At 60.8% G+C, this 13,647-nt stretch overlaps 1 protein-coding gene across 46 annotated transcripts in view; it reads right to left on the bottom strand.

Moving 5' to 3' along the window:
- The window catches only part of MAPK8IP3 (mitogen-activated protein kinase 8 interacting protein 3), a 44,461-nt gene that overhangs the window by 20,496 nt on the left and 10,318 nt on the right, over nucleotides 1-13,647 (bottom strand). For 12 of the 46 annotated variants that reach the window (XM_085017895.1, XM_085017892.1, XM_085017890.1 and 9 more), the window contains exons 2-6: nucleotides 9,231-9,351; nucleotides 6,816-6,886; nucleotides 6,615-6,706; nucleotides 3,086-3,109; nucleotides 986-1,130 (exon numbers count right to left, since the gene is read on the bottom strand). In XM_085017895.1, the coding sequence (XP_084874021.1) occupies nucleotides 986-1,130; nucleotides 3,086-3,109; nucleotides 6,615-6,706; nucleotides 6,816-6,886; nucleotides 9,231-9,351 (453 nt within the window). The remainder of the gene's footprint in view (nucleotides 1-985; nucleotides 1,131-3,085; nucleotides 3,110-6,614; nucleotides 6,707-6,815; nucleotides 6,887-9,230; nucleotides 9,352-13,647) is intronic. The other 34 variants (XM_085017898.1, XM_085017902.1, XM_085017894.1 and 31 more) reach the window with 7 other exon arrangements.

The raw sequence follows: 13,647 nt of genomic DNA on the forward strand, positions 1-13,647 counted from the left end.
GTGAAATAAAAAGAACTTAAATGTAATTGTTTAAAAAAAAAAAAAACACATCAAATGAAACATAAAACACTATGATTTATTAAGAGAAGACAGTGTCCGATGACGCAGGAAGAGATGCCGAGAGAACACAAGCCCGGCCTGCAGCTTCGGAGGCTCAGGCGCAGCTCCGGGAATTGGGCAGGGCAGGCCCTGCCCTCCTGCCCAGACCAGACCCCCCTCCCCATCTCAGCCAGGACAGCCCCCGGCCGGGCAGCAACGAGCTGCTGCCGCCGCAGGAAGGAAGTGTCCAGGGAAGCTGGGCTCACGTCCACTGCCCCAGGCAGCCCAGAGGTCGAGGCGCCCTGCCTCCCCCAGGCACCCTCTGACGGCCCTGAGAAATGAGCAGGCCCGGGGCCGCTTATCCCAGAAGGGCATCCTCACGGGGTGTGGGGGCCCGTGTCTATGCGGCTACGCAGGCTGAGCCAGGCCTTCGCCGGGCAGGCTAAGCTCACAAACCAAACCTGTGCCCTAAAGTGGGGACGGGCCACGGCAAGTTCCCGCACTGGGCCTTCCCAGGGACCCTCATGGCTCCCACCCGGGCCGTCTGCCTTTCCCTCCCGGAGCCCCGGAGCTCAGACAGGTGGGTAGGAAGAGCCCAAAGAAGAGAAGCGGCCTCTGACGTTCTCCTGGCTGCAGTCCTAACCTCAGGTACTAGAAGGGTGACCCCCGTCTGGCCTCGTGGCTTTGGGGTGTGCTGGGAGGTGCTCACTAAGCTCGGCCCGACAGCTGGGCACGCCCTGGCTGCGGGGAGGCCGGCCTGGACGAATGGAGCCTGAGCAGCAGCACCCCGCCTGCGGCCTTGCCCTCCCGCGCTGCTCCCGGGTCTCCACTGCGGTCACACCTCGGGACAGGTCCACTAATTGGGGGAAGCTGCTAAGCCTGGGCTCCCCGGGTGAGCGAGGGGCGACGGGGAGAAGGCCCTCACTCCACAGCACGGCTACGAAACCTGGTAGCTGGCGCTGAGCTGCAGCTGGCCGAGGTCGCTCAGGTGCCAGTGGTCCCCCGCAGGCACGAGCTTGCCCCCCGTCTGGGCACGTACCATGCCGTCCGCCAGGGGGAAGACATTCAGGGAAGTGGGCCGTTCCTTCCTGCTGAAATGCGGGGGAGAAAGAAAGGAGGGCATGAGACGGGGGCTCGCATGCGGCGAACGGAAAGCCCGAGCGGCTCCAAAAGCGCCCCTCGCCCACAGCGGCCAGCAGTGGGGAGGGCGCGACCCTGGGGGCAGCGTAGCACGCACCTCCCGGCCCCTCTGACCCACGCGATCACGCGCGTCCTGTGATCCCACACAGCACGCCCCCTTCGGTTACACGGTGATGTCACATCATCACTCCTTCCCATTTTAAACAGACTCCCGTGCCGCGGTGCCCGCCGGGGGCCCTGGGCGTCACGGCCACGCGGCCCCGTTCCTCGGAGCGTGTCCTTGGCCCTGCTCTGGGCTCCTGGAGCCAGGCAGAGGAATCAACACTTTCTCCAATCCTCTGTTCCTGCCACGTGCCCCAGGGGCACAAGCACTGCTCTCTCTCGCCTGTCTGCTGGGCGTCTCGCCCGCTTCTGCTTCTCTCTTGCTCCAAGCCGTTCCCGTCCGAGGGCACTGGAGCCACGGAGGGAGGCCGGCCAGCTGGGAACAGGTGGGAGCGTGGACTGATGCTGCGATCCACCTGCCACGCTCTGCCCTGCGAGCTGTGAGGGGAGGGCAGAGCCCAGGCCCAGGGAGGACGCTGTGGGCAGCTGCACAGAGTCCACATCGCTCAGAGCTGTTTAGGTCAAGAATCAGGATCCCTCGCACGTGGCCTCTCATGCGCAGGCACCACCGCAGGGCCTGGGTGGGAGGGTGGCAAAGGTGTCCTCGGGGCCCCCAGGAGCTGGGTCCAGAGGCTGGGCTCTCCCGGAGACAGGGCAGCGGCCTCCTCGCGGTGCTGGGGATGCAGGTGATGGAGATGGGAGTGAAGTGGCCGCTGTAACCACAATGTCCTACAGCCGACACCTCCCTGGTGCGGGCTGGTGGGGTTCGGGTGGAGCAGGAGGCCTTGGAATCTGCTGGCTGTTCAGGAGGACGCCGCCTCCTGCAGGGCAGGATCCCTTGGACCCGCTGGGAAGTGGCTGTGTCTCTCAGGGCTAACGGTGGCAGGGACAGGACCAGAAAAGGCCTGTGCGGCCTGGCAGGGGCCCTGGTGCTCAGGAAGGCGGTTTCCTGGAGAGGATCTCAGGTGCCTCATGCAGCTCTCGTCCCCGCAGCAGATGACACCTTCTCAGATGAGTCCCGGCCCGTCACTTAAGAGCTGAGATGCTGGGTTAGAAAGCTCTGAGTCTGCGGAGCCGTCGCAACCTTGGCAGCGTGGCTCAGGTCGCAGCCGGGCGGTCCTTGGACAACAGCCCTGGCCCTGGGCATCCGGGAGGTGGCTGCTGCCCTTGGGGAGCCCAGCCCTGCCCTCCTGCACCATCTGGGCTCCCGGTGCCGAAAGGACCCCCTCTCTGGGGACCTGGCTCAGACTTCGGGAGAGATGCACACGACAGGTCCCAGGCTGTCACCACAGACGCCACCTCAAAGGACAGAGGTGCTTATCTAGCTGCCACTTCCACAGCTCCGCGCCTCCAGACAGCTAGGCTGCGCTCCCCGAGGGAAATCTCCACTGGGAATAGAGCCTCCTTCCTGATCCAGGGCCCCCACGGAGCTGCGAGGGTGCCCCCCCAAGTCCCATGAGCTGGGTGGACCAGAGCTCCCAGTCCAAGGCTCGGCCACCGTGTCCTCTCGTTACACCCCCACGGTGCCTGAGAGACACCCGTGCTCGTCCACTTGAGACGGCGGCTCAAGGGGGGTGGCACTGCTGGCTCCGGGCCCAGGTTCCACCCCTGCCCACCAGCTTTGGGGGCAGCACCAGCCCTGACCTGCGAGAGCCTGCACCACTACCTGCTCTGGGGCTGTCTTGGGGACCTGGGACCAGCCCAAGCCTTCTCGGCATCAGGCCCTGGAAGAGCCACGATCTGTGCATCCTGGCAGCCACCCCAGCTCCCTCACCCAAGGCCCAAGGACTGCGGCAGGCTTTACCTTCTCCTCCACGACTGGCGAGGACTGCAGAGCAGGACAGACAAGGGCCAGCACACGGCGGTAACAGCACAGAGGGCAAGACAAGAAGACAACATTAGAGAGCAAAGGGCAGGGGCTGGGGGCACAGGTGCGCACACAGGAAGGGCGGGCGTGACGGCCAGCGCTGGCACCCTGCTCCGCGCCCCCCCGTGGGGACAGACAGACGGGGAACACGCAGACACATACATGGATGGACATGGGACATACAGACACACCCTCTCAGCACAGCGGGGTGGGGAGGGGACCGTCCTGTCCCCACGGGCTCCTGGCGCTCAGGCAGGTGCATGTGGTGATGGGGTTCATGTCACACACCACGGGCACGGGCCCGAGCACACGGACCACCCGGTTTTATCCTAAAGACACACGGATTCAGGAATCCTCGCCAGGAGTGAGAGAGACTCTGCCTCCCCAGCCTAAGGATGGGGCCCCCCTGGAAGCCGGAGGGTCGGAGCCGAGGAGCTGCGGCAGGACCGTCCCCATCCGCTGCAGCGCACGGTGGTGGAGCATCCGACCCGATGAGCCCCACCACGCCAGGCCCAGCAGGCCACAGTGAAAGCAGGCCCAGGCCTGTCTCCACAGCGAGTGCCCTGGAAGCTGGAGGCAGTGCGCTGTGCACATCTGTCCCCGGAAACAGGCCCAGGGCCCTCAGAACATCTCTGGCATGGCCCTGGGTCTGGGCCGAGGAGCGGCGGCGGCAGGAACCCAGTTTCATACACTAAGGCAGCAACCCCCGGGCAACACCCTCAGTGTGCCAAATGCCACCAGCCAGTTGGCGGGGCGGCCCGGCAGCACCCTGCCTCTGCTTCCCAAACAAGTGCTGCTCCAGGAAGCCGCGTCCTCGCAGCCAGGGCACAGCGGGTTCCACCGTGCTGCAGGCTCAGAGGGCCTCTGAGCAGAGACCAAGGGCCTCGATACCCCTCGGGCAGACCAGACAGGGAGACAGGCTAGGCGCAAATCTGGACCAGAGCCCCTCCGCCTCCTGGGCACCAGGAGGCCCTTTTACAGACAAAGCGCTCCCCCCTGGGGCCGTGGCCCTGCTGGGCACCCACCCCTCAGAAGCATTAGAGGCAACTGTGGCTGTGCCGGGACCTGCCGGTTCTGCCCGTAGGAACCAAGCCCTGGGGCTTCTTACAAGCAGCCTATTCTGCTCCTTGAGGGGAGAGCGCTCAGCAGCAGGCGGGGTGCCCGAGAGAAGCGACCTGCTCCGGGCAGGGCTTCTCTGGGGAGGGGCGGCCGCCTTCCCACAGGCCTGCCCTCCACGGGAGGAGACCTGGAGGGGCTGGGGCTGGGCTCCGTCCAGACTCTGCTAAGGGCCACGGGTCACACCCCGACAGCAGGTTTCCAGACCAGGTCCTGTCTCCACCACACAGGGCGCCGTCCACAGAAAATAACGGTCACACGCCGCTTCTCCACGGGGGACCCTCCGGCCTCAGCTGTGCAGCCCAGGCAGCTGCTGCTCTTGGCTGAGTTTGCACTGTCCAGAGAGTCAGAGGTCGCCGTTTCTTGTCCCTGGGGCCCAGGGTGCTGACCACCGTGGCTCAGGACCCCAGACGCGCTCGGCCTCCAAGCCAGGGTCACCAGGCCCCTCTCCTGTGTGGCCTCCGAGGTGCTCCGGCCATGAGGGAGCTGGCGGGGGAACAGCAGGAACGCTCTGGGAGGCCACAGCGCTCCGGAACGGGCCAGGCCCGTGCTGCTAGTCCAAGATGCCCCAACAGCCAGCTCCCACGGCCCCGGCTCAGACCGCCCGGCCCAACCTGCCCCCGAGAACACGAGGCGCCCCGTCTCCAGGTTAGCCCTTGAAGCTGCTAGTTGGCAGTTCGGGGGCAGCTCGGGAGTGAGGAGTGAGGATCGGACAGTGCCAGGCAACCGCTGAGGGCGGTAGTTTAACAGACTCTGATACCCAGTCTGTCACTTAATTCTCACGGGATGGGCGTCAGCTGACGATCGCTTGGTACCCTGTCCCAGGGCACAAGCCTTTACAGAAAGACAGCGTCCACAACGGCTGGGACCGGCAGCGAGACTGCCCAGAGGCCTGCTGGGGGCCCCTCGGGGCCTCTGCATCCACACACTGCGTTTCCAACTCGGAAGACTCAACAGGTTTGCCGGTGAGCCAGAGAACAGCTGACGCTGCCCAGAGTAGAAAGGCCCGAGTCTCCTCGTCTGCAGACCTAAATGCCCAGCAGGCGGGCAGGGAGAAGACAGGGCCTTTACGCGCCCACCTGGGGCCTCATGGGTTTGCTGCAGGAACAAGGGGCCGCTGCCGGGAAGGAGCAGTGAGCTCGATCCACGGGACCGGGGGTTCCGGCCGCAGGCCTCTCCAGCCTGAAGAAGACACTGGATGTCCACACCCTGCCCGGCCCAGGGGGATGACTGGCCGCCCTGGAGAAGCTTGCTGACAGTCTGCGCCTAGGGGACGAGCCGCGGCTACACTCTGACTGAAGGGGGAGAAGGAGCCTGGCCTGTGCAGGCTTCTCCCTGCTCCCCAGTCACCAGCACACAGCTCCAGCTGAGATAAGCAAGCGCCCTGACCCTGCCGGGTGGCCCCGCCTGTGCCCAGCGTGCAGCTCCTTCCTCCGGTCACCACGGTGCCCTGGGTCCTCCCCAGAGAGAGTGGGTTCTTGAGAGGAGCTGGTCATATTCTAGAGTCACAGCAAGCTCTGCAGCTGCTTGTAGAAGAAACAGGTGCACAGGCAGGCGCACATTTCTCGGAGGTTAGAATCTTCCTTCCCAACACATCCTGGTCTTTTCTGTTGGCTTTATCTTACGAGAGAGAGAATGAGGAGGGGAAGTACGTGGTGACCCTTGACGTGTGCGAGAGGACAGGGCTCAGAGCTGGCCTTCAGCTCCCCCTGAACAGCCCTCGAACCCCAGTGCCTGCACAGCACTGTGCTGTCGATCCGTCCACAGGTGCTTCTGCGCAAGTCCAAGACAGGCAGGCAGAGGTCCCTGGCACCTGCCGCCGGCACCTGTGCCTTGCATATGACTGCATGAGGGCCAGGAGTGGTTGACTTTTTTTTTCTTTTTAGGGCCGCACCCTCCGCATACAGAGGTTCCCTGGCTAGGGGTGGAATCGGAGCTTCCCAACACATCCAGAGCCACGCCACAGCCAAGTCGCATCTGTGACCTACAGCACAGCCAGAGCTACGCCACAGCCAAGTCGCATCTGTGACCTACAGCACAGCTCACAGCAACGCTGGATCCTCAGCCCACTGAGCGAGGCCAGAGCGCCAACCAGAGTCCTCATGGATGCTAGTCGGATCCGTTTCCCCTGGGCTGCAAGGGGAACTCCCGGGTTGGCGCCTGTGAGGCTACAGGTGACGCGGCGCAGAGGTGGCTCACAGCCCGGGGTGTGCGAGCGCCGGGATCCCTGCGCGTGGTTTCCGGGCCTCGGCGCCTGCACGCGCGGCAGCCGCCGCCCCAGCGCCCGCCACCCGCCTGCCTTAGCCCGCGCTCCGGCACACACGCGAGCCGACGGGGCGCCCCGCCCTACCTCCGCCCGGGCAGGCTGCCCTCCGTCTGGTTGTTGCCCCCGACCTGCTGCATCTTGGACCTCTCGATGTGCTCCACGTAGGTCTGGATCATCTGAGAAGAGGGACAGGGCTCAGCGCTTCCGGCCACGAGGCCGCACCAGGGGGCCCCCGCGCGCCCCCGCCTCCCCGCGCGCCCCCGGCCGCCCCCGCGCGCCGCGCACCTCCGTGTGCCGCTGGTGCAGGGCGTTGTACTCCTTCTTCATCTCCGACTCCCGCTCCTCCAGCCGGGAAACTGGAAAACATGACCGCAGCTGGCCCACTGCCCGGCTGGGCCGGGCCCCCTCTCTGAGCGGGCCGGGGGAGCCCAGCAGGCAGGTTCTGATGAGTTTACCACCCGTGCTGTGATCCGAGGACAGTCGATCCTGCTAGGGACAGGGACAGGGACAGGCGGGCGGAACTCACACACGGGTTGCCCTCTATGCCTAGGTCGGCGGGTGGTTTTCGAGGGGCAGGCAAGCCCCCAGAGCGTATCTAGTTCCAGGGCAGACAAGGAGCGAGCAGAGGCCTGTGAGAGAGGCAGAGTCCCCTGCACGCAGCCCTCGGCCAGGTTCAAGGCAAGAGCAGAAGGCGCCCGGAACACAGGAGGGGACACACTCGCGTCCCGTCCATGGGCCTCGCGTCCAGCTCCCAGGGCTGGAAAGGCCATGTTATGACCACCCCACTCTGGACTGGCAGCTGGGTCACCCTCGAGACACCAGGATGGTCCCTATGTGCGCTCTGCCCAGGAAACACGGGCTGATAAACGTGTCACGGGCCTCGGACACCGCGCATCTGCAGCCCTCTGCTCCAACCTCAGCTCTGTTGAACCCTGTGCAGAGCGAGACCGGCTCGTGACAGCCGGGTCCTTCCCTCTCCTTGGTCCTTGGTCCTGCAGCCGAAGTGAGCAAATGAAAAACGTCTGCCTGTGCTTTAGCTCTGTATGCTCTCCCACTAAGGAAAGACGAAAGGTTTCATAAATGAAAAGTGTTCTAAGCAAGGGGAATATTAAAGATTCTGTGTAGTTACAGAAGGGCTGATCTATGCACATCTAAAATGGGCCTTTGGGTCTGCCTCCACTCTGCAGACCAGTGCGTGTGTGTGTGTGTGTGTGTGTGTGTGTGTGTGTGTGTACACGTGTCGCCAGCTCACCCAAAACCCAAGGGTGTCGGGACAAGGACAGACTCAACCATCAAATCTTTCTTCTCTTTTTATGGCCGTACCCGTGGCATATGAAAGTTCCCAGGCTAGGGGTTGAATCAGAGTTGTAAGCACCGGCCTACACCACAGCCACAGCAACCCCGGATCCAAGCCAAGTCTGTGACCTGCAGCACACCTCAGGGCAACCACTAGATCCCTAACCCACTGAGCAGAGCCAAGGATTGAACCTGCATCCTCATGGATACTAGTCAGGTTCATTTCGCCTGAGCCACAATGGGAACTCCTTTGATTTGTTAAAAAATTTTATTTGATCTTAACTTTTCAGAGGAATGAAGGTACCTGTTATCCAAGGTCATGAATTAAACAGATTAGGCCTCAACCTTCAAAACCTTGAATTACAGAAAACTGAAATTATAAGGGTCATTATAACTTTGACAGTATAATTTAAACAAAGACTTCTAAAGCTAAAATAATAGTTCTTACAATAAAAGTAATTTTTTTTTTAATTTTTATTTCTTGCTTTTTAGGGCTGCACATGCAGCATATGTAGGTTCCCAGGCTAGGGGTCAAATCGGAGCTACAGCTGCCGGCCTGCACCACAGCCACAGCAACTCGGGATCCGAGCTGTCTGTGACCTACACCACAGCCTACGGCAACACCGGATTCTTAACCCACTGAGCAAGGCCACGGATCGAACCTGTATCCTCATGGGTACTATCTGGATTAGTTTCTGCTGCACCACAATGTGAAGTCCAATAGAAAAAGTTTAAAAAAAACAAACCCTGGAGTTCCCGCCATGGCTCAGTGGTTAACGAATCTGACTAGGAACCATGAGATTGTGGGTTCAATCCCTGGCCTCGCTCAGTGGGTTAAGGATCCTGCGCTGCCGTGAGCTGTGGTGTAGGTTGCAGACGCGGCTCGGATCCCACATTGCTGTGGCTGTGGCGTAGGCCGGCGGCTACAGCTCCGATTGGACCCCTAGCCTGGGAACCTCCATATGCCGTGGGAGCGGCCCAAGAAATAGCAAAAAGACAAAACAAAACAAAACCCTTTCTTCACCCCTCCTTGCAGGGGCAGGGGGTTCCCGTGGGACTCTCACCACCAGGGCAGCACCTCCAGGCAGGAAAGAGCACCCTAAGGGCCACGTGAAGCCCCCAGATCCGGGCCTTGGGGTCAGACTGCAACCTTGGTGGAAGGGCTTAATTTACTTCCACAAACGATATGAGGCCGGTACAGAAATACCCCGAGCGGCCTAACGAAAGAAAACAAATCCTTGGGGGAACCGCAATGTGAGCCGCGGCCACCGCTGGCGCTGGAGCTGCCTGCTCTTTTGATCCGGGGCTCTCACACACACCCCCCCACCCCCGGCAGGGCGGGGTCCCTCGGGGGAGAACCACAAACACATGCAAAGGCAGCCTCCTCTCAGGCTGGCGACTTACTCTGGTCTGCATAGTTTTTGGCCTTCAGCTCCAGCTGGCGGGTCTGAAACTCATAGTGCTCCACCTGGACTTGGAGCTCCTTCTTCTCCTGCTCCAAGGCATCTTCGAACTCGATGAATTTCTAGACACGCAAGGAAGACACACAAGCGTTGGGGATGGGGGCCGCCGGAGGACAGCGGGGCCCAGGACACGGCCTCCCCACCACAGAGCCGGCTCCCTCACGTTGCACTGTCGCCCGCCGCAGCCACGCAGGGGCTGGCAGAGCCTTCAAGGACGGACCTCGAAACCTGGGCCCACTCACAATCGCTTTGACCTTGAAATTCTTAACAGTTTGTTTGTTTGTTTGTCTTTTTTAGAGCCACACTGGAGGCACATGGAGGTTCCCAGGCTAGGGGTTGAATTGGAGCTGCAGCTGCCGGGCTACACCAGAGCCATAGCAACACCAGATCCCAGCCGCGTCTGCAACCTACACCATAGCTCATGACAATGCTGGATCGTTAACCTACTGAGCAAGGCCAGGGATCAAACCCGCAACCTCACGGTTCCTAGTCGGATTCGTTAACCCCTGAGCCACAACGGGAACTCCTGAAATTCTTAAGTTTTTGAACAAGGAAGGGCCTGCGTTTCCAGCTGTGCACTGGGCCCCACAAAGCATGCGGCCAGTGCTCTTGCGACGGCGCCACATCATTCCTCTCAATACCGGGCGTCCAGGGAGCCAGGTGTGCTCTGCTCCCAGCAGGTGACCCAGCTCAGGTCAGGAAGCTGCCGTGTGTGGGCAACGAGCCAGGCACCGTGCTGCTCCTGGCGTCCTCGGTCTGGACGGGAACCTGCACCTCACAGGGTGAGTTTCTGAGCAAAAATATCATCAAATCACGGGAGAGGAAAGCACTTTGCAAAACAAGGGAAACCCTGACCAGCCTGAGGAAAGACCCAGTGCAACACCAAGAGCCGGGCGAAGCCGGGCTCTGGACTGGTGCCGGGCTCTGGACTGGCCCCGGGCTGGCAAGGCCACTGATGTCACAGCCCTGCCACAGCCTGCTGGGCAGCTGTTAGCACCTTGATTTTGCCCAGGAGGAAGTGAAATATTCGTCAGCAGCTTCCTTTGTAGGAAGCACTCATGTCGGAGAGGATGAGACTCTCAAGAAGACGGGGCTGGAAAGCTGCTCGCTGAGTCCTGGCTCCGGGCATCTGCAAGAGCCGAGGACTCCACAGTGGCCGTGGCCGCAGTTCCCGGAACAGCTGCACCCCGAGCCCCACCCCCGCCTCTGCGTCCCTGCTGCACTGCAGCCTCTCCAAGGCCCTTGTGCGGAAACCACTGGGGCTCCGGCCCAAAGGATGGATCAGCCTGTGAGGTGGCTGAAGGCAGAACAAAGAGGTGGGGGGAGGCGGCAGAGAGAAAATCTCTATGGACGACACCAAGGGTGACCTGAGTAAAAGGCAGAATAAGGGCCTCACTGCCAGGAGACGCACGCAAAGGGCACAGCTGCTCAGAAGTGAATGTAAACGGCCCTAAAGGGCCGCAGCCTCGACCAGCACGCGAAGAGTCAACAAATGCCGTTAACTGGCTGCCGAAGACCTACTTTTTAACTGGGCAACTTAAATTCCTAGTACTCAGAAAAATTAAAAGACTAACCTAAACATATGCTTTTGTAGAAAGCGCAGATGACATGTTAAGCGAAAACCATCCTTGCGAAAAACCACATTCTAACATCCAGAGCGGGTCGGCTAAAACCCAGTGACATTCTTCCGGACTTGAGTGTGTGTGTGTGTGTGTGTGTGTGTGTGTGTGTGTGTGTGTGTGAGAGAGAGAGAGAGAGAGAGAGAGAGAGAGAGAGAGAGAGAGAGAGAGTGTGTGCGTGCGCGTGATCAGTTTGTAGTGTTTTGACCTGATGCATCCGCTCGTTTACACTGCAATGCCTACCTGTTTCTTTCTTGGCCACACTCGTGGCACATGGATGTTCCCAGGCCAGGGATCGAACCGAAGCCACAGCAGTAACTCCAGCCACAACAGTGACAATGCCTGATCCTTAACCACGAGGCCATCAGGGAACTCACCAAAGGTTTTTTTAAACGAGTAGTATGACGGCATCGTTTACCAGCTGACACGGGGTCTCCCACTGGGGTCTCCATATTCGATGTTTTCCTGGTCCCTCCCCTCGCGCATCCTTGCAGAGGAAGTGGAGCATCATCTCGAACGACTTCGATGTTTGTGTTGAATACGCACTTGGACTGGGAGAAAGCACCAGACTCTGGTCCTCGGGAGGGGCCCCAGTTTTCACGACACGATGCTTAGGGATGGACTTAGGATGAAAACAAAACTCACTCTGAGGAAGGGACATCTGAGGTGGGGGCTGGGGCTGGAAGGTGGAGACGTCACCCTTTCTTTCTTTATGCACCTGCTGCACCTGTAGCACATGGAGGGTCCCAGGCACGGGGTCGACCTGGAGCTGCCGCTGCCGGCCTCCACCACAGCCACAGCCACAGCCACACCAGAGCCAAGCCGCGTCTGCAACCTACACCACAGCGCAGGGCAACGCCAGATCCTTAACCTACTGAGTGAGGCCAGGGATCGAACCCTCGTCCTCAGGGATACTAGTCAGGTTCATTAACGCTGCGCCACAGTGGCAACAACCAGCTCTCCCTTTCTTTCAACTGAGCACTGCCCCACCGCCAGCGGCAGAATAGCAAAGTGTGACAACAAGGAAACCCTTCTGTGGTGCTAACATCAGTTCTCGAGATTTCCCACCTCTATTTCACTGTGTGACCCGCATTTCATATTTGAGAGTCGGCTAAAAAGGTTTCTAAACAAAGGCGATATGAGAAGACCCCCTCCCAGAGTCTTTTGTTTTCTGTCTTTTTAGGGCTGCACTTGCGGCCTATGGAGGTTCCCAGGTGAGGGGTCTAATCGGATCTGCACCTGCCAGTCTACACCACAGCCACAGCAAGGCAGGATCCAGGCCGCGTCTGCGACCTACACCACAGCTCACGACAACACCAGATCCTCGTCCCACTCAGCGAGGCCAGGGATCGAACCCACAACCTCCTGGTTCCTCGTCGGACTTGGTGCCACTGTGCCACGAGGGGAACTGCCCTCCTAGAGTCCTCAGAAGGTCAGATGCACTGCCCTGAATCTCTCCTGACAGGCGGTCATGAAAAGCTGACGAAGACGACAGTGCAGGAAGGCCCTGAGACGCCCTCCAACGAGCCCTGTGCTCCGAGATCCCTGAGGAAGCTGGTCCCAAACCAGGTCACACACAGAAACCCTGTGCCGTTAGGATAGCGGCCCGCCTTTCGGCCCCAGGCAACACGGGGCTTGAGCTGAGAGGGAGACCATCTGAGCCAGCCGTGCCCCCACCGATGCCCTCAAGGCCAAGGCGGTGAGTCAGCGAGCCCATGGCGCCTTTGGGGCTCCCAGGCCACCTGGTGTCCCAGTTCCAAGGGACAACGGGGCCGGGCATGTTCTGTCCTCAGTGCCACACCCTTGCTCCCCTAAGCCCTGGCAGATGGGGGCGTGAGCAACCACAGCCACGGCAGCAACTCCCCAGAGGAACCAAAAGCCCTAAGAGCCCCACGGGGCCCGCAGCCTCCGGGGGGGCTGGGCATGGGCACCAGGACACGGGTGGCCCTCCGTCGCCAACCATGGTGTGAGGCTCTGGGGCAAGAGCCAGTCCTCCGGTGTCAGCCTCAGACCAGGAGCAGCTTACAAGAAATCCTCCTTCCCCCCTCCTGAACCAGCCATGTCAACATCAGCACAGCAACTGCAGGCAACGGAAACACGAGCCAGCCACTTCACTGAAATGGAAAACGCAGTGTCTGTGTCAACATCACGGGAAGAGGGCGTTCCCGTGGTGGCTCAGCAGGTTAAGAATCCCACTCGCATCCGTGAGGATTGGGGTTCAGCCCCTGGCCCCGATCCGTGGGTCAAGGATCCGGCGTTGCCGTGAGCTGCGGTGTGGGTGGCAGACGCGGCTTGGATCCCACGTTGCTGTGGCTCTGACGTAGGCTGGCAGGTGCAGCTGTGACTGGACCCCTGGCCTGGGAACCTCCATTGGCCCCGGGGGAGGGGGCCCTAAAAAGCAAAAAAAAAAAAAAAATCCCAGGAATAAATCACGTGACAGGCCAGCGTCTGGCCAAGACCAGACAGATCCTTCACCGTGGCTTTTTATGAAGACGCGCTCAAGGCTAGACTCAGAGGAGGTGAGAATCGGCTACGCAAGCGAAGGGCAGCTCATGAGTACTTCGGGGGCTTTGCGGTTGGCGCTTCATGGATCAATGAGGAAAGGACGTTGCAATGCAGGCTCTCCCCCAGCACGACGGAGGGCAGCTCTGGGAGGCGGGGAGCTGTGTCCCCAGGGATTTCGGTTCAGTGGGGTAGTTCACGTCACCAAAAATCCGACAGAGGTTGTCGAGGAAGCAG

This window comes from Sus scrofa, chromosome 3 (genome assembly GCF_054392235.1).
Source record: "Sus scrofa isolate SSC_HxYL_T2T_F1_AM1 chromosome 3, Sscrofa_HxYL_maternal_Yorkshire_Landrace_v2.0, whole genome shotgun sequence".
NCBI classification, from domain to species: domain Eukaryota; kingdom Metazoa; phylum Chordata; class Mammalia; order Artiodactyla; family Suidae; genus Sus; species Sus scrofa.